At 37.2% G+C, this 20291-nt stretch overlaps 1 protein-coding gene across 3 annotated transcripts in view; it reads left to right on the forward strand.

Moving 5' to 3' along the window:
* LOC126199017 (uncharacterized) overlaps positions 1-20291 on the forward strand; it is a 75885-nt gene that overhangs the window by 44639 nt on the left and 10955 nt on the right. For all 3 annotated transcript variants that reach the window (XM_049935718.1, XM_049935726.1, XM_049935708.1), the window contains 4 exons: positions 3958-4096; positions 4186-4296; positions 8966-9170; positions 18908-19085. In XM_049935718.1, coding sequence (XP_049791675.1) covers positions 3958-4096; positions 4186-4296; positions 8966-9170; positions 18908-19085 — 633 coding nt within the window. The remainder of the gene's footprint in view (positions 1-3957; positions 4097-4185; positions 4297-8965; positions 9171-18907; positions 19086-20291) is intronic.

Raw genomic sequence — 20291 nt, forward strand, 5'->3', positions numbered from 1 at the left:
ATTCTCACATCTGTCAACACCTGCTTTCTTTGGGATTGGAATTATTATATTCTTCTTGAAGTCTGAGGGTATTTCACCTGTTTCATACATCTTGCTCACCAGATGGTAGAGTTTTGTCAGGACTGGCTCTCCCAAGCCCGTCAGTAGTTCCAATGGAATGTTGTCTACTCCGGGGGCCTTGTTTCGACTCAGGTCTTTCAGTGCTCTGTCAAACTCTTCACGCAGTATCGTATCTCCCATTTCATCTTCATCTACATCCTCTTCCATTTCCATAATATTGTCCTCAAGTACATCGCCCTTGTATAGACCCTCTATATACTCCTTCCACCTTTCTGCCTTCCCTTCTTTGCTTAGAACTGGGTTGCCATCTGAGCTCTTGATATTCATACAAGTGGTTCTCCTCTCTCCAAAGGTCTCTTTAATTTTCCTGTAGGCAGTATCTATCTTACCCCTAGTGAGACAAGCCGCTACATCCTTACATTTGTCCTCTAGCCATCCCTGCTTAGCCATTTTGCACTTCCTGTCGATCTCATTTTTGAAACGTTTGTATTCCTTTTTGCCTGCTTCATTTACTGCATTTTTATATTTTCTCCTTTCATCAATTAAATTCAATATTTCTTCTGTTACCCAAGGATTTCTACTAGCCGTCGTCTTTTTACCTATTTGATCCTCTGCTGCCTTCACTACTTCATCCCTCAAAGCTACCCATTCCTCTTCTACTGTATTTCTTTCCCCCATTCCTGTCAGTTGTTCCCTTATGCTCTCCCTGAAACTCTGTACAACCTCTGGTTCTTTCAGTTTATCCAGGTCCCATCTCCTTAAATTCCCACCTTTTTGCAGTTTCTTCAGTTTTAATCTACAGGTCATAACCAATAGATTATGGTCAGAGTCCACATCTGCCCCTGGAAATGTCTTACAATTTAGAACCTGGTTCCTAAATCTCTGTCTTACCATTATATAATCTATCTGATACCTTTTAGTATCTCCAGGGTTCTTCCATGTATACAATCTTCTATCATGATTCTTAAACCAAGTGTTAGCTATGATTAAGTTGTGCTCTGTGCAAAATTCTACCAGGCGGCTTACTCTTTCATTTCTTAGCCCCAATCCATATTCACCTACTACGTTTCCTTCTCTCCCTTTTCCTACACTCGAATTCCAGTCACCCATGATTATTAAATTTTCATCTCCCTTCACTATCTGAATAATTTCTTTTATTTCATCATACATTTCTTCAATTTCTTCGTCATCTGCAGAGCTAGTTGGCATATAAACTTGTACTACTGTAGTAGGTGTGGGCTTCGTATCTATCTTGGCCACAATAATGCGTTCACTAAGCTGTTTGTAGTAGCTTACCCATGTTCCTATTTTCCTATTCATTATTAAACCTACTCCTGCATTACCCCTATTTGACTTTGTGTTTATAACCCTGTGGTCACCTGACCAGAAGTCTTGTTCCTCCTGTACATTGGCGGCAGTATAATCATTCTGCAGTCAGCCTCAAATGCCGGTTCTCTAAATTTCTGCAATAATGCTTCATAAAAGACTGTTGTCTTCCCTCCAGGGATTCCAATTTAAGTTCATGAAGCATCTTCGCAATACTTTCATACTAATTGAACCTTGAACCTACCAGTAACAAATCTAGCAGCATGCCTCTAAAATACTTTGGTGTCTTCCTTCAATCTGAGCTCGTGAAGATCCCAAACACTTGAACAGTACTCACGAATGTCTCACACTAGTATTCTATACACCTTCACCTTTATGAATGAGTTACAATTTCCCAAAATTCTCCAAATAAAGCTAAGTCAACCATTTGACATCCCTACTATCAACCTGATGTGCTCATTTCATTGCATATCACTTTGCAAAGTTACACCTATATATTTAATCAATGTGGCTGTGGCAAGCAGCATCCTACTAATGCAGTATTCAAATGTTAAAGGATTGTTTTCCCTATTCATCTGCATTTACTTACATTTTTCTACATTTAGAGCAAGCTGCCATTCATCACACCAACAAGGAAGTCTCTCTTCTTAGTCATCTTGTGTACTCTTACAGTCACTCAATGGTGATACTTTCTTGTACACCACAGTGTCATCAGCAAACATCCATGAATTGCTCTCACCCCTTACATCAGATAATTTATGTAAAAAGTGAGTAAGAGTGGTCCCATCGAACTTTCCTGGGGCACTCATGATATACTTGTCTGATGAACGCTCACCATCGAGACAATGTACTGTGTTCTATTGCTGAAAAAGTCTTCTGAAAAGAAAAAAAAATGAACAATAAACTTTGGTGACATGCTCTAGGGGAGTGCCTGAACTAAATAGTGATCCTGTCTGTAACAAGTACTTATTACAGATATATAAGGCACACTAATTAGATTAAGCATGTGAAAGAAGCAGCAGTGATTATACAAAAAAAAATTGTAACAGATCAGGTGAAATTATAGTAACTGAAATAATGGGAAAAAATGTGGCATGTGAGCAAGTATGGTAATTTACAACATGGCCTGAATTGGATTATGAGTAATATCTGCAATTAGAAGTGACAAGTAAGGGAACTATGTTTGGTCTTTCAGTACTAAGCTTGGGCAAATGGACATACATTTATTAATATCCATTATTCAAAGTAGTTCATCTTTCTCCATTTATGGATTTGATCTAAGTCTTCAAGTTGCACCTTGTAATAATAGCCCTCTTTAGGCAGGTGGTTTGCAAAAGTAGTCTCCTTTACTAAGTTTCCATCTTCTGTGGTGTTCTTTCAAGTGGGTGCCTGCTGCTGTGCAAGACTGCCCTGTATAGGATTTGCCAGAACTACAAGTGATTTGGTATATTCCACTCTTTTCCAAAGCTGAATTGGTGTGTCTACCATTGGGCAAAAAGCCCTATTGGACACATTTTGCCCAGTGGTAAAGACACCACTTCAGCTCAGCAAAGGAGTGGAATACACAGAATCACTTGCAATAGTAGCAAATTCTATATGAGTAAGTCGGGCAGGGCAATATGCACTTGCTTGAAAGAATAACAACAGGTTGGATACTTAGGAAAGGAGACTAATTTTCAAACTACCTGCTTAAAGAAAGCTATAGTTATAAGATGCAAATTGAAGTTTTACGTCAAATCCATATAGGGAGCAAGATGAACTACGTTGAAATGATGTAAATTAATAAACATATGTCCATTTGTGTAAGCTTTGTACCGAACAGCCAGACACAGTTCCTTTACTTGTTACTTCTAACTACAAGTACTATTCATAATCCTATCCAGGCCATGTTTTAAATTACCCTACTTACTCACATGACGAATTGTTTCCTTTATTTCAGTTACTATAATTTCAGTTGACCATTTACAAATTTTTATTTTGTGTAATCACTGATGGTTCGCTTTCCTGCTTAATCTCACTTGTTTATCTTATCTCTTTGTAATACGACCTACTAAAGACAGTCCACTAGAATATGTCACCAAAATTTATTGTTCAATTTATTTTCTTATCAGCACAATTGTTGTAATTTGTTATATAGTTCTTAAGTCAGTATGTCACATATTTATCTAATCATATTTTCACTTAAATTTTTCTGCCTATTTCAGTCTTAAATCAAACATAAAAAATTGTCAGCTTTAGAAACCAAGATATTCTGTAAAACACTATTTTAAAATCTTTGACCCTACACAAGTTTCACTGCCACACACATCTATCTTTTAACTTTGTGTTGATGTAAAAGCTGAAGATTTGTTTGTTAAATAAATAATAAGTGTTATAGAATATTACACAGATCTGTGTGTGTTTTCATTCATAACATATAAGATATTTTACCAAGAACCAATGAAAAAGTCAGTCAGTGCGTTTGTTTGTGAGCATTACTGATTATTGTCTGATGCTGAAATGTATTGAATTTTTGCATAATTTATATGGCTTCGCATTTGGAAATATGAAATAGTAATGATTATGTTCCAGGCAGGTGTGGGAGCAGGTACATGAGTGGGCACTGCGTGGGCCTGCGTGGTGGCTGAGACTAGCATGGCTGTTGTCTGTGTCCATGCACCGTCTCATTGTTAATCGGATTTCAACTAGACTGCACATCACTCTCAACCAGGTGTGCAGGTGCCACACATGTGATACAAAGGATGCATTAAGTTAATCCACACCTGTGTTCATTTGAACAAAATATTTCATTCATTCTAGATACTGTTTTTCATCACTATGGAGAAGGCAATGTGTCCAAATCAGAGATGTGTCAGTTTGTATTTGTTGCTGTTTTATTCAGTGCTGTTGTATCTTCATCAATCTCTCAAGGTGAGTTGATGCTGTCTTATAGCTAATATGTGACAATTTTGAGAAATGTCCAATCTAAATTTAGAATACATGACTATTTTCATAATTTTGACAATATGTTTGTCAGGTAGTATGCACACTATTTCAAAATTGAGGACCATTTTCACAAAACTTGCTTTATGCAGTTCTTTTGAATAGCTTTGTTTTCTTAACACATGCTGTTCAGCTTTCTCTACAAACCCATGCAGCCAGCTTTAGAAAAACTTGCTTCATTCCACACTTATAGAACAGAGAATACAGCCTGTCTTTGCAAAATTTTCTTCATGTTTATCTAGGGGTCATTTCAAAGCTTGTTATATGCTACTTAGTTTGATAAAGACATTAGAGGTATTGCTGGGTTTCCTCATAATTTGTTTAATGTGTGATAGGTGTCACAGCATGACTGTGTTATGGCCCTCCTGGAATAACTATTTCACTTGGCAGTAGATGGTAGTGTGTATTACTGTGCGTGCCAACTAAGCTGAGAGTCAGCACAGTGGCTGATGGGAGCTCAGATTAGCCACAATAGAAGTTCCCATTGACTACTGCACTGGTGTCTATTTAATTCGTGCGAGGAGTATTAAATTAAGTTTGTTGATGATAGCTGTTATGTGATTTGGGTGCCAGTTTCCACCATTTTGTGTAAGTTGAGTGTAAAATACTACACTTGTGTTAAATAGTGAATATGGAAGGTGATGGTGAATATAATATTCCTGTGGTTGAAACACATGGTGGGCATAAAAGAAGAGAAACAGAGCCGTCAAACATCTCCAAACCAAAATCATCTTGATATTCAAAGCAAAATGCTGCACCTGACATTGACTGTTGGCATTATGAAAGGACTGAGGCAAGCATCCATGGAGAGAAAGACTGTCTTGCAGGCAAATTGTCTTAAGCTGACTTATCATATTTCAATAATCTATTATATTCTTCGGGGGACAAGAGCAAGTAAGATGCATTCCTTTTGTCATACATTTTACATGGACAGCTCAGCACCAGCTAGATATGTGTAGATCCCACTGAAGCTAAGGCTTCTAACTCAGTGTCAACAAGCATATGATAATACTTCAAGATGGATCCCAAGTACCAGTTTGTGCTGCTACATTTCGAAAAAATAACATGTGTATCATGGGATCGCTTAGCTCGGATTGCTCAGCACTATCAAGAACTGCGCAACAGGAATGAAAAGGTGGCTCACAACAGGAATGAAAAGGTGGCTCAAGAACAACTCAGGCCAACATAGTTATGATGCAAGAAGTGAAAGAGCACATTTTGAAGTGTAAGTGTAGAGAGTGTCATTAGAGCAGAGGGAAAATGAGTAGGTCATATTTGCCCCAACATTAAATGTAACCAAGCGAGGTGGCGCAGTGGTCAGACACTGGACTCGCATTCGGGAGGACGACGGTTCAATCCTGCGTCTGACTGTCCTGATTTAGGTTTTCCGTGATTTCCCTAAATCGCTCCAGGCAAATGCCGGGATGGTTCCTTTGAAAGGGCATGGCCGACTTCCTTCCGTAATCCGATGAGACCGATGACCTCGCTGTCTGGTCTCCTTCCCCAAACAACCCAACCCAACCCATTAAATGTAAATATAATGTGGGAAAATTTTTATGGAGAAAGTCTGTACCACAAATACATGTGAGCAAAAAAGGCTGTTGTGTGTCAAAATTTAAGACACTGTCTTATATGAATTTTAATCTTGGCTTCAGTAACCCTCACAGTGACACCTGCTCAACATGCAAGGAGCTCCAACTGAAAATAAAGAACGCAAAAACTGAAGAATGCCAGGAAACACGTAAAACTAACCTGAACGTGTGTAAAGCCCATGCAAAGTAGTTCCACACATCATGAACAAATACTCTGAAGATGCTGTAAAAACTGTCTTTGACATGCAATGGAATGAACCTCTGCCAAATCTTTCTTTTGGGGAAGTCTTTTCTACATGACATATATGATTCTATAGCCTGGTTGTGGTGATACATGAACCAAAATTAGGTACTGAAGGCATTTTTCAGTATACATGATGTGAAGTACAAACTGGAAGAGGTACAAATGAAGTCACATCTGCACTACAACATTTTCTCCTATATTTTTTGGAAGAGAGGACTAGAGATATTGGTAAGAGAGGATTGAAACTTGAACTTCTTTCAGACTCGAGCAACAGCCAGAACAAGAATTCTGTATGCTGGCTCATTTTATGGAATGTACTACAGTGTTCTCTGAATTTTCTATTCATGGACACAGTTTTATGCCATGGGATCATGTATTCAGTAGAGTTGAGAAGTAATATCAGAAGGAAAAAGAGATCATATCACCTTGTGAATACAGGAGTATTCTATTGAGGTTTGGAAAGGTGCTGGTGTGGAGAAGACTGGTTTTCCTATGACTTTAAATGGATTTCTAAGTAAATATTGGAGTCCACCTTGCCTTTCTAAATGATGGATGTACGAGCAATAACTAACTTGGTAAGATGCAATGTGCTGTTAAAACAAAGTATTTCTCTGGATCAGAAGTATGTTGTTATGTTTTGAAGAAGGATGTTCCTTCATTGAAAGCCATGAAATGTGCTGCTATTATTCCCAAGATTAATCATACAAATGTTTGCAAGTGGTGAGGAATATGAAGATTATGACAGCTCACATAGAATTTATGAGGATGAAGAGTCCTCTGAAGTTATATAGAAGAGAAAGAAGAAATATTATTTTAAAAATTTAATGTAAAAAGCAGGCATTTAAAATTCTGGTGCTATCAGTTGCCCATAACACAGAATAAAATTACTAATACTTTGCCAAAAGAAAGCAGCACAAAATTCATTAATTTCTCTCAAGTTGGGCCCAGTTTATTTTGTTTTAAATTTATGTACATAGCAATGTGCTATAGATCTTAATGGGGTTAACAACATAATATGTAATTTTAACTTAAAAAAGTCTGTACCATTTGACAAAGAACATTGTTTCTTGAATATGTCCAATTGAACAGTAGTAGTAAAGTAAAACTTCAAAAAGCATTATCTTAAAACACCCTCCCATCTCACATTTACTTCCGTATCTTGGGAATTTGTGGTCATTTGAGGTTAACAGAAACATAAGTGGCAAAAAGCCATCAACATGATGGCCAATAATACCACACGCGTTGCACACTTGTGGCCACCATTGGAAGTCTCATAGACTTTGGGTTTTGAGGCAGTCATTGCAGGATGGTAATGCACATTGTTCACCGGAGTGATTGCTGCACTTGGCCAAATGTCTGATCAATTAGTATTAATGCTTCATGCTGTACATGTTTATTGGTAACGTGACAAATTATTATGTCCCTAATAAGGGAAATGGCACTGGACATTACTATACATTAAGTTGTACATATTACTTAATCCACGTGATTCGTCAATCCAAACACCAAGTAATGTGCCACAGTGGTAAGACACTGCACTGTCATTCAAGAGGTCAGCAGTTCAAATTTCCATTAGCCATCCATGGGTTTTCCTAAATCAGTTAAGGCAAATGTTCAGTGGTGGTTCCTTAGAAAAGGACATGGCTGATGCCCTTCACCATCTTTCCTCAATCTGAATTTGTGATACATCACTAATGAACTCAGCATTGACGGGATGTTACACACTAATCTTCCTTCCTTCCTTTTTACCTTATTACGCAAGCAGCTTATGTTTGAAATTGCTTCTTCTGACATCAGTGAAACTTAAACCAATGACTTTAATAGCCTTCTAGTATTTTACACAAGTGATCAAATGGTGTACTACAACAGTTGCACTTCCAATAATGAAAAATTGTAGAGCAATTGAACCAGTTCTAGTTCTGCCTATGCAAGAAAAAATGTGCACTGTTACTCCATATCAATTAATCTGAAGGCAGAGAAGTGCTACTAGAGCTACTGGCAAACAAGCTGTACTTGCTGTTGTGCTTGTTCTCTGATATTCTGCACTGATTTGAGCTTGCATTGTTGGAAGTCTGTTGTTTGCCATGGCACTCAATTATAGTCAAAATGTGAAGTCTGAGTAAGGCCAAAATGAAGGCCCAGCATTGTGCACAGTATGATGGGCATACAGAGAGCAGCCTGTGGCGACTACCTTTATTATGTAGAGAGCCAGCTATTTGTCACTTTGTCGCAAAATTGGGTTGATCATACAAATTTGGGTAGGCTCGCTTGTGGCACTAAACAGTTAGGCAAGCTCTGGATATTCTGTGTCATCTGCTCTGTTGTTTAAGCAGGAAACTAAAATTTTTGCTTCTACAGAAAGTGATATTATGTTTGCTTGTAAAGTGTCATTCATTCAACTCTGTGAGTTTTCTTGCTGTCATTCGTAGAATCTTTTACCTTGATTCACATGTATGTAATGTTATGCTGCAATAAAAAGTATCGGCGAGTGGACGCATATTTTTATTTCTGTTGTAGTGATGTCGTATTTAATGTTGTGGAATCTTATATTCAGATAGATTTTTCCATTAGATGTGTTTAAGATTTTCTACCAAAATGCTCATTCAAAATGCTATTTGAAATCTCAAGCACAGTAAAAGATAGTTGCTTATTCTTTTCAGTAAAAAATTGCTAGATCCAATGCCTGTTATTATTTTTATAATTGCTTGTTGTTACAAATTGATATGCTGATTCTTTTAAACATGTATGTCTGTCGAAACAGGCACGGCACTGGGTGCAGCTCTCAAGTGATACAACTACAGCTGACTTGTTGCGACTTACAACAGCTTTCATTATGGCACGGCTTGCCAAAGGAGTTGCTTTGTCATTGGTGCTTGTGACATTTACAATGCATGTTGGTGACTTAGAGCCAAGCTTCAGTTTTGTTCTTGTGACAGCCATGTACTTCTTGCTGACAGAATTCCCAGGTACAGTTCTCAGGCTGAAATGTATATATCATTTAAATTTAAGGCACAAGAATGAGACAATAGTGTATTAGTTAATGGCATATAAGACTTTTTAATTGGTTGTACTTGGTGGCACATTTAGAGCTCATTGTATAACAACATAATTCCATCAAAAAATTACAATGGATAGTAGAATGTTTACTTTTTTGTGTTATTTTAAATCTTGTTCTATTTCATTTTCTATTCATGATAATGTATCTAACGTATTTCCTGAAGAAATGAACTTAGCAGAACATTTTTTTGACTAATACATAATGCCTCTTTACCTCCTGAAGAAGGAACATACAGTCCCAAAAGCTAGGATTACTGTTTTATACTTTGAAATGTTTCTGTCGGTAGTACTAGGAATTTTGCCTATGTCTTATTGTAATTTTAATAAATTTTCTTGACTGAATTTTCTTTTTTGATACAAATATACTAATATTTTCAATAGTCAAATAAAAATTAAATGTATGCTCTCACACTCAGCGCAAGTAAGCTGTACTGCATGCTTTCAGCACTTCTCAGCATATTTCTTTCTGCCCTGACTGAGAGAAGTAATTTATTTTACTTGTTTCCAACTACATAATTTTTGTTTTATAAGATTCAGTATTAAACTACATCCTATCTGTGGATCAGTTACAAACACGTTCAACTATTATCTTACACATATCTACATGCTGTTGTTTAAGTCAGAGGTGACTATGTCTCCGTTGGCAGTGAATATTATAATTCTCAAATGTTACATAAAGAGATGGCAGTCAGATAAGATAATTTTAAATAATGACAAGAAAGGTAAAACAGATATATGATTTTGGGACCAGATGTTTCTCGTCCTGGTGAAAGAAGGGAAAGTATTGGAAACTATGGAATTATTTAGAAATTAGACTGGGAAGTTATATAAAATCCTGGTCCAGGAACAAACACAGGACTTCATTCCTGAACAGCTGTTTCCTCAACCTCTTTGCTTTCTTTTAACAAAGCATTTAAAATCATACATAGTACAATAATGTAAGTATAGGTCAGTGGGAACCAAAACACCAGACTCAAAAAAATATTACATTTCTTCAAACTACATGAAAGATTCTGATTGTGCATAAGACTGTGATATAAACCCCGACCCTTAACTTTTAGAGGCCGTGTTCTACACAGCTGCCCTATCTAAATATGTCCCATAGCTCATATTGAATCTTCTGTCTCAGATAGTGTCAACTGAAGCTTTCAGCTGAACAATGAGGGCCATCTCTCTATATCACTAGACAAGAATATTCCCTACCAGAAGAAAAGGTCCAGATCTGAAACATTCAAGAGTATTATAACAGTGTGCACTCTACTACACTCTGCTACAGAGTTACAGATGCTTCCTGGTTATATTTACTACTCCTCCATTCCAATTACAGTTTATTTCTGCCAGAGGTATGCTCTCCCCATGAAAAAGAGGCAACAAGGCACCATACAGCAGGAAACAAAATATCCTCAAAAAATTTGAAAATTACTGAGCTGGTTGGAGGGACCTGACCATAATTCCACAAATGTTCTCAATTGGGGAAAGATCCAGTGACCTTGCTAGTCAAGTTAGGGCTTGGCAAGTATGAAGACAAGCAGTAGAAACTCTTGCCATGTGTGGGCAGGCATTGTCTTGCTGAAATATAAGCACAGGATGGTTTGCCATAAAGGGCAACAAAACAGGGCGTAGAATATCAATGACATGTCACTGTGCTAAAAGGGTGCTGCGGATGACAACGAAAGGGGTCCTGTTATGAAGAGAAATGGCACCCCCAGACCACCATGCCTCATTGTCGGGCTGTATGGTGGGTGACAGTCAGGTTGGCATCCCACTGCTATCAAGGGCATCTCCAGGCACATCTTATGCTGAGCATCATGGCTCAGTTTGAAGCAGGGCTCAGCACTGAAGACAATTCTACTCCAGTCAATGAGATTCCTGGCTGAAGTCATGTTTGGAGACACCCTGGACTGTAATAGGATACTATCCTGAGTGCTGCACACCATACAACCAACAACCAGGACTGATGCTCTGGAATGCCATTTCTCTTCATAGCAGGATCACTTTGGTTGTCACCTTACAGCATAGCAGTACGTCAACACTATTCCGTGCCCCATTTTGTTGTCCTTCATACCAAACCATCCTGGGCTCACTTTCCAGAAAGATTTTGCCCACCTGCACACAGTGAGAGTTTCTACTGCTTGTCTTCATGCTTGCCAAACACTACCTTTGCCAGCAAGGTCGCCAGACCTCTCCCCAATTGAGAATGTTTGGAGCATTATGGGCAGAGAGCTCCAACCAGATTGAGGTTTTGACAATCTAAATGTGCCAATTGGATAGAATTTGATGTGGTTTTCCTCAGGAGACATCCAACAACCCTATCAGTCAATGCCAAGCAGAATAACTGCTTCTGTAAGGGCCAGAGGTGGACCAGTGTGTTACTGACTTGCTCAGTTTGTGAAGCTTTTTCTCTTGAATAAATCATCCCATTTTTCTGAAACTGTAATAATTTGTCTGCCTGTACATGTATGTCACAAGTACCAATTTTGGTCCTGTTTAGATAATTTCTTCAAGGTGCACCAGGATTCTCCCCTCCCCTCTCCTTGGAGTGTATATTTCCACAGTACCCAGATCTAACTACTATGAATAATAATACCAACAACTATCACATTTGAATATGAATGTTGATTTGGACAATTACACAAAATCATAAGAGGTGCTGCAGTAGTTCCTTTATCCCATGTAAATTTTGTTATAAATGATAATAAATGTTCCATGATATGTATATGGGAAAGATTTCTGTACATTAAGTTTCAAGCCTGCTGAAACACATTGTCCACAATGTTTAGTACCTTTAACTTTTTTAGCCATATTTGATATGTAACTTGTTTAGGGAGTGTCCTTTTTCTTTCCTAATTTATTGAATATCAGCATGAAAAGTTCATAAAACATTTTGTTTTGACAATATAGTTTTTTGTGACAACATTCTTGAATAAATGCATCACGGTGTTCTTGCCATATCAGACTTATATTGAGCCTCAAACTTTCGACGACTTCCTCTATCATCCTCATCAGGAGATTTCAGTAAGCTGTCAGGTACTTCATTTAGATGGCTGAGTTAGGTTATGAAGAGGTCAGAAAACCTCAGAACTTCCATGTGCTATCAGAGATTATGTCTGTGTCTGAAAAACATTGGTAGGGATGCTGTGTGGTGTAACTGACTTGCTGGGGATAAATGTTGTCAAAAGAAAATTATTCAAAGAAAATATCTGTACAAAACATTATTTTTTAAACAGTATCCAAACCAAATGTTCTTAAAATTGGGTAGGTGTAACTCAGTGTGTTCAAAATAATAAGCATTGACCAGAACTTATCTTCATTTCATTGCTTTGCTGCAGATGACCCTTCCTGTAATTTTCTTAAATGAGGACATACCAGAGAATGCTACAGTTCCCAAAAGATATGACAAGTTAGTTAATGTTTAAAGTGTACAATTTATTGCAGCACAGAGTGTTGCTCAAAATCTTGCATCGTACTGGACTCCCCACACGATTTCTTGTGGGTCTTATATAGTCATCCTAACAGTTGATGTTGTGTATAGTAAATTTGCTAATTACTATTACAGAAGTTGTTAATAATTTCAAAAAATATTATCACCTGATGGCTACAATTGTTTTCATGAAAAAAAGTGAAATGATGCTAATAAAAAAGGATGATTACATGTTTGTTAATTTCTCTGAATTTACTTTAAACCAAATATTCCTACGATGTTTCGTGTTTCAAACATGAGTACATAATTTTTGTAGTGTGCACAGAATTTCAATATACATACAACAACCCAAATAAACACTTTGCTTACATTGTTAATCTGTTTTTGTTTTATTAATTACAATAAATATGAGGTAATTAGATGCTGTTGTGTTAGCCAATAACATAGTAAGCAGACAGTATGACAAATAGAGTTGTTACTGGTTTCAAACATTATAATTATAGTATATTTGTTATCTATTCTGTTACTATATTGTTCATAAATGAAAAGCTCTAATTGCAGCTAAAGAAATTGCAATAATGTTCCTACCAATCAGTGGAAGTAATATTAGTGAGTACTTCGACATGAAGTTTGAGAATTATGTTACATATCAGTTGATCAAGCAATCCAAATTAGCTTTGAAATAGTAAGAAGTATGAACTGTTAAATTTCACCTGATTTTGTTAGAAGGTGGATGACTCAACTTATTTCTCTCTTGCCTTTCTCTATCAAGTCCATTTCAACATACCGCTAAGGGTATAGCTGCTGTCCCAGGTGAAGTTGTTGTTACTCATTCTAATCCCAACTACTTCTTTTATGATAGAATCTCAGTAAGTAGCTGCATGGTATAATATTTGCATTTTGTCAAACATAATGTACCTGCTGGGATTCTGTCATCAAAGAAGTCATTGAGATATGGATGTGTAACAACTACTTCAATAAGAACAATGCCTACACCCATAGTGGTACATGGAAACTGGGCACTAGTTGCTGAAACACAACAGAGAAGTAAGCTGACTCATCTGTGATCTAACAGAATTGGGATTACTACTAATATTCTACAGTGATAGAAGGAGCAAGATGGTGGCAGGTACAGGTGTACCCGACTTTAACGCTCAAATGAATTATAGTAATGCAGTCAAAAAAGAAGCGTGTGTAAAGTATAAAAGTGAATTCTTGAAATTTAGTGAACGCATCTCAAGTTTACATTTCATTATTGATGGTCTAAGAAGAGAAAACCACAGCCTGAAGCTCGAAAATGTACAACTAACAACGAAGGTAAACGTGCTTTTACTCCAACGAGATAAAATGGATAAATCGACGGAATGGAGGAAAGTCAACAACAAATGCAGATCACCGGGTGCAAATATTTCACAAACAAGAAGTGACAAAAACTTGGTGGATGTAAATAAATTTGCTCCTAGTAACAGTGTATCAGTGACTGGCACAGAATCAAAACTAAAATCGTGTATTAAAGTCCCTAAAAGTGAAAGTTATCACAAGGAAGTTTCATTTGATAAGCCAAAGCCTATATCTTCACCAAATGAACGTTCGAGTTCTGACAACTACAAACTTTCTGCTCCAAATAAATCTATCAAATGTGTACACATTTTTGCGGACAGTCATGGTAGAGGCTTAGCAGATATCGTAAAAAGCAATCTTAGCAACGCTGAAGTGTGTGGAATAGTGAAACCTGGTGCAAAAATCAACGAAGTATTATCGGGTTGCGATCCTGAGAACGTTAAAAATGACTATGTGATAATAATCGGTGGTGCAAACAATGTAGCCTGTAATGAAGGCCACGATGTGATACAAACGCTGGAAAAGAATTTCGCAGCGCTAAATCGCTCCAAGTTATTTGTTGTAAACATCCCAAAAAGACATGACTTGGAACCACAGTCATGTGTCAATGAAGCTATCTCGCAAACAAACTATAAATTGACAAAGACTTGCAATCGCTTTAATAACAGTTGTGTTGTAGATGTAAGCAGTTTTAGAAGAGAGTTGTTTACAAAACATGGTATGCACCTAAACCGGGCAGGAAAAAGAGCATTATGTATTCTCCTAAAAGCAGCAATGACAGAACAACTCAACTCTACGAGATGCACTTCGACTTCGTATAAACAAACTACAATAGACAAATGGTTTTCAAAAAAACAGGACAAGAGTGCATTCGTGAACTCGACAGTTAAGAATAATTTTTTAGGCAAAACCCTGTAACAGCCTCTGTAACAGATCAACTTGCAATCTTCCACCAAAATATTAGAGGCCTGTTTAATAAGCTAAACGAACTCGCAGTCAATGTGGAAGACAATGGAAGCATAGATCACGCCCATGTACTACACTTCACTGAGCATCACGCCTGCTCAGGGATGGAAAGGCTGGTAATACCTGACTACAACCTGACGTCTTCATACTGCAGACACCAAAGAAAAGGTGGTGGTGTTGCAATTTTTGTTAAGAACAGTATCAATTGCAAAGAAATGTATGTTCAAAATTTTTGTTTAGAGCAACATTTTGAATCATGTGCCATCGAAATTTCTGTAAGTAATTCCACCCTATTAATTGTGGCAATTTATAGAGCACCTTCAGGAAATCTTGACCTCTTTTTGAAGCAGCTCGATTTGCTTTTACTGCACTTATTCAACTATAAAAGAGATGTTGTACTACTTGGAGATTTCAACATCAACTTTCTTACACATAGTAGTGGGAAGATAGACCTAGAAAATCTGATGTACACCTACAACCTTCTGCCAGTGGTCAATTTTCCCACCAGAGTAACTTCATATTCAAGCACACTAATTGACAACATTTTTGTAGACCAAGAGAAATTGGGCAGTATCAGCATTAGTAAAATAATAAATGGTCTTTCTGACCATGATGGTCAAAGACTTACCATCAAAAATATAAATGTTTGTCAGAATAAAACTGAGCCAACATGGAAGGTATTCAGGCCCATAAATGTACTAACAATCAAAACATTCAAATCCTGCCTCCATAATGTAAATTGGAGTCACATATATTCCGAAACAGATGTAAATTCCAAATATAACCTGAGTAAAGAAATTGCATCAATATTTGAAACCTCCTTCCCAAAAAAAGTTTATAGGAATGTACCAAAAGAAAACACAAAGAAACCATGGATAACAAATGGGATTAGGACATCTTGCAAGCAAAAAAGAATTTTGTACATAACAGCAAAAGAATCAGGAAACCCCAGTAAAATAAATCATTATAAAAAGTATTGTAAAACTTTGAGTAAGGTAATCAAACTTTCAAAAAGCATATATTTTAGATCCAAAATCAACCAATCTAGTAATAAAATTAAAGCAATCTGGGACATAATAAGGAGCGAGACTGGAACGAACAGTGCCAGTAAACCAGTAGACATTGTACTAAACATTGATGACAATACTGTAAGCAACCAAGAGACTATTGTGAATGCATTCAATGACTACTTCATAAGTGCTGCAGAGCAAATAGGTTGCAATGGATCCTTAAAAAGTGCCATGGATCTACTGAAGCACAGTTTTCCCATTCCAGTGAGCCAGATAAGGACATCCCCCATAACCAGATATGAGATTAAAAAAATCCATTGCCTCATTAAAATGTAAGGGATCATCTGGTGTAGATAATATCTCTAGTAAGCTGCTAAAAACCTGCTCTGACCAATTGAGCAAAGTATTAGCCCATATATTTAATGCCTCTATGTACCAGGGTGTTTTCCCAGAGGGCATGAAACTTGCTATAGTGAAGCCTCTCCACAAAAAGGGAGACACAACGCAAGTCTCAAACTATTGTCCAATCTCCCTCCTGTCCACTTTCGCTAAAGGTCTTGAGAAACTACTGCACTCCAGAATTGTAAGGCACCTAGAAAACTTTGGCATCATAACTGATAGACAATTCGGTTTCCGGAAAAGTATGCCGACAACTGAGGCCATATTTTCTTTCACAAATGATATACTGGAATCCCTAAATAATAAAATGAAGGCAGTTGGAATATTTTGTGATCTGTCCAAAGCCTTCGACTGTGTGGACCACTAAATACTCCTCAACAAAGCACGCCACTATGGGATCACTGGGGCACTGGGAAGCTGGCTAAAATCCTACCTCCAAAAAAGGAAGCAGAAGGTAATTCTCAATGGGAGCAATAAAGAGGGAGAGGTAGTAGAGTCAGACTGGAGCACTGTACTCCATGGATCCGTCCTTGGTCCATTGCTGTTTTTGATATATGTAAATGACCTACCTTTTTCATGCAATACATGCAAGATCACCATGTTTGCTGATGACACCAGCATTTTGATTAGTAACAAACAGCTCACTGATGTAGAGGTTGATGCCAACAAATTACTTACAGTACTATTAACCTGGTTCCAAGTGAACTCGCTCACAGTAAACCTGAGCAAAACTAATTATATCCATTTCAGCCTTGACCACAAACTCCCCCAGGAGATTACTGTTTTAAGTAACAATGATCAGATAGAAAGGGTACACTGCACCAAATTCTTAGGCCTCCACATAGACAGTAGGCTCAACTGGGACCACCATGTCCTCGAGACTGTAAAAAGGCTGTCCTCAGCAATTTTTGCCATTAGGACAATCTCACAATTTGGAGACATAAATGTCACAAAGTCCACATATTTGCATACTTCCACTCCATTATGTGTTATGGCATCATCTTCTGGGGCAATTCACCCTCATCTACAAAAATCTTCCTCATGCAGAAAAAAGTAGTCCGTATAATGTGCAGAGTACCCCTGAGAACCTCCTGCCGTACGCTCTTTAAAAAACTTGGAATACTTTCCACAACCTGCCAGTATATTTTTTCTCTAATGAGTTTCTTGGTTGACAATCCTGCCCACTATGAAACCAATGAAAGCTTCCATTATCATAATACAAGAAAGAAGGCTGACCTCCACTTTGAACTAAAAAGTTTAACTCGGGTACAGAAAGGAGTGCATTACCCCAGTGTCAAACTATTTAACTTATTACCGAGCTATATAAAAAGTCTACGTAGTAACAGTGCATCATTCAAAAACAATCTAAAGACATATTTAATCGAGAAAACGTTTTACTCACTTGATGAATACTTCAACAGAGAAAAGTAGTCTTTGTATGTATTTATATTTACTGTTGTTTGTTTATGTTCTTTTTGTTCCTATTTGTAACCATATACTTACTGTGATAAATAGGCTTTTGCAATGTGATAAACTTTGCATAATGTATTATTCCTACAACTTTATTTTAGTTCATTATTATTTTTGCAGGTCTTATGTAATTTATGTCTAGTTCTGCTCTTGTAAACTAATTGATACCATGGTCTGTGAACATATATTACTCAAGTCGTTCTACATCCTAGCGTCATACACATAACAGGATCTATGGAATTTGTAGATAAATAAAAATTGACACAATCTCTGGTAGTGTACAGTATTTCCATGACTTCATGAAGTCTCGATGATTTAATTTGGCCAACTGAAGAAGGTACCTAACAGCTTGCTCAATTCTCCTGATGATGACAGTGGTGGAAGTTGTTGAAAACTTGAGACTGAATACAAATCTGACCCTTCAGGAACTCTGTGAAGCATTTATTCAAGTTTTTTTCTGGGTTGACCGAAGATGATCACATTCCAAATTCAGACCATTTGCTTTCATTGTTATTTCCTGCCCTTCCATCATTATTTCATCTCTTCCTTCTCCCATCAAAGGTGCTCTTATTTTCTGGTTTCCCCACCTGCCAACTCTTCTCAGTTTAACACATTTTTTCTAAAGAAATGTCTTTCAGTCATTTTAGATTCTTGAAAACTATTTCTTTTCAGGCATTTCTTAGCCTCTTTGATCTAAGATGTTGATGATTTATTTTCATAGACTTATTTGAATTGATAATCCTTCCCATTCATTTTCTCAAAATGTAAAAAGAAGATCAACCTGCATTCCATTATTACTTATTTTATGGATATTCTGACAGATTTCTTCAGTACTTCTATTTTTCAAACAATCCTTTGTTTGCATTACTGCCATTATTTTTCTTAAAAGTCTTCTTTCTGACCTGTCCAATAATCTAGCTTGTAATCAGTTGGTAAGCTTTCATGACAAGAATTTTATTTAACCATTGTGCTGTAGTGAAACTTTGAACAGATAACTTAATTTTTATCTCATTTTATAATTTTGTCATTTTCTACACAGCAAGGCTCGCCGTGAACCACTGGCTGATAGAAGCTATGGTTAATTTAGATTTGACAGTTTTGGAAGGCCTAGAAGAATACTGGCTCCCTGTACTGTTCAGCGGAGGTGCTGTGATTCTTTCAGCTCTGGCTTCCATTCTAGCTGGGCCAAAATACCGGTTATTGCGTGTTATACTTGTGTAAGTAATATACAAACTGTATTTCTACATTCTTTTATTTACACCATTTGGTTATGGTGACATAACTTCACAGACATGGGAAGCTACTAACCTGCACCTTGCATTTTGACACGTTACACATCATCATGGTTTTTCCGTGCAATTGATCAATGGAACAAGTAACTAACTAACTAATTAAAAACCTCATAATGAAAGTGTGAGGGGATTGTTTATTATGTATTCACTGTAGCTTTATTAAAAGTTACTTGATGTACACAAATTCTTGTTTTCTTAATAGAAACTTAAGTAGTTTATTTGCAAATGTAATTTAATGGAAACAAAATTATGAAAACTGTATCTGGGATTTATATGAGCCCACCATAGCTTTACTAACATCTCACATGAAGATTCATGCCCAAAGGCAACATAAAATTAATGAGAGGCTAAATCCAAATGATGGAAGGAAAGATTATGTACTGTTCCTCTGCATGTTGTCTTTTGGACATACTCATATCCAGTGAGTCCACAGCTCTTGGTCTCATGGTAGCATTCTCGCTTCCCGAGCGCAGGGTCCCGGGTTTGATTGTGCCACACTGCTGATACACTGCCTCATCAGCATTACAGAGAAGAACCGAAACAGCCTCACAGATGCCCTGATAAATAGGTATTGACCAGCCTCAGAAGAAGCACCAGTAAACGTACCAGCTGTACCCTACAAATTAAAATACCTCAGAGAATACTTCATGCAAAAAGGTTACATACTAGGCATAGCAGGAGACACAAGAATGAGGATGACCAAAAAGCTCTATGCAGAACTGAGAGGAGAAGCGAAATGGAACAAGGTTGAATCAAAGAAACCCACTTACAATTGGAGACAAGTGTAGCTCAACCTGCAGGAAAGCACATTTAATACGAATGTCAAAGTAATGTGGTACAAAGCAATAAACAACACTGTACCCACAAGTGAAAGGTTAGCAGCAATTCACCTCAGACCATCAGGAAAATGTCAGACCTGTAATGAAAATGATACTTTGGAACATCACTTCCAATGCAGAGAAAGGAAACAAATATGGGAGACATGTGAAACGATGCTGCCACTGATAAACAGAAGTACACCTGAAAGGATAAACATCGAACTATTAACCGTCCTGGACATAAAACCTTTCCCCAGACCTAAGAAACAAAGCACCACTTGGATTTTAGGTCAAACAGTGTATGCATTAATAG

Source organism: Schistocerca nitens, chromosome 1, assembly GCF_023898315.1.
Source record: "Schistocerca nitens isolate TAMUIC-IGC-003100 chromosome 1, iqSchNite1.1, whole genome shotgun sequence".
In the NCBI taxonomy this organism is placed as follows: Eukaryota; Metazoa; Arthropoda; class Insecta; order Orthoptera; family Acrididae; genus Schistocerca; species Schistocerca nitens.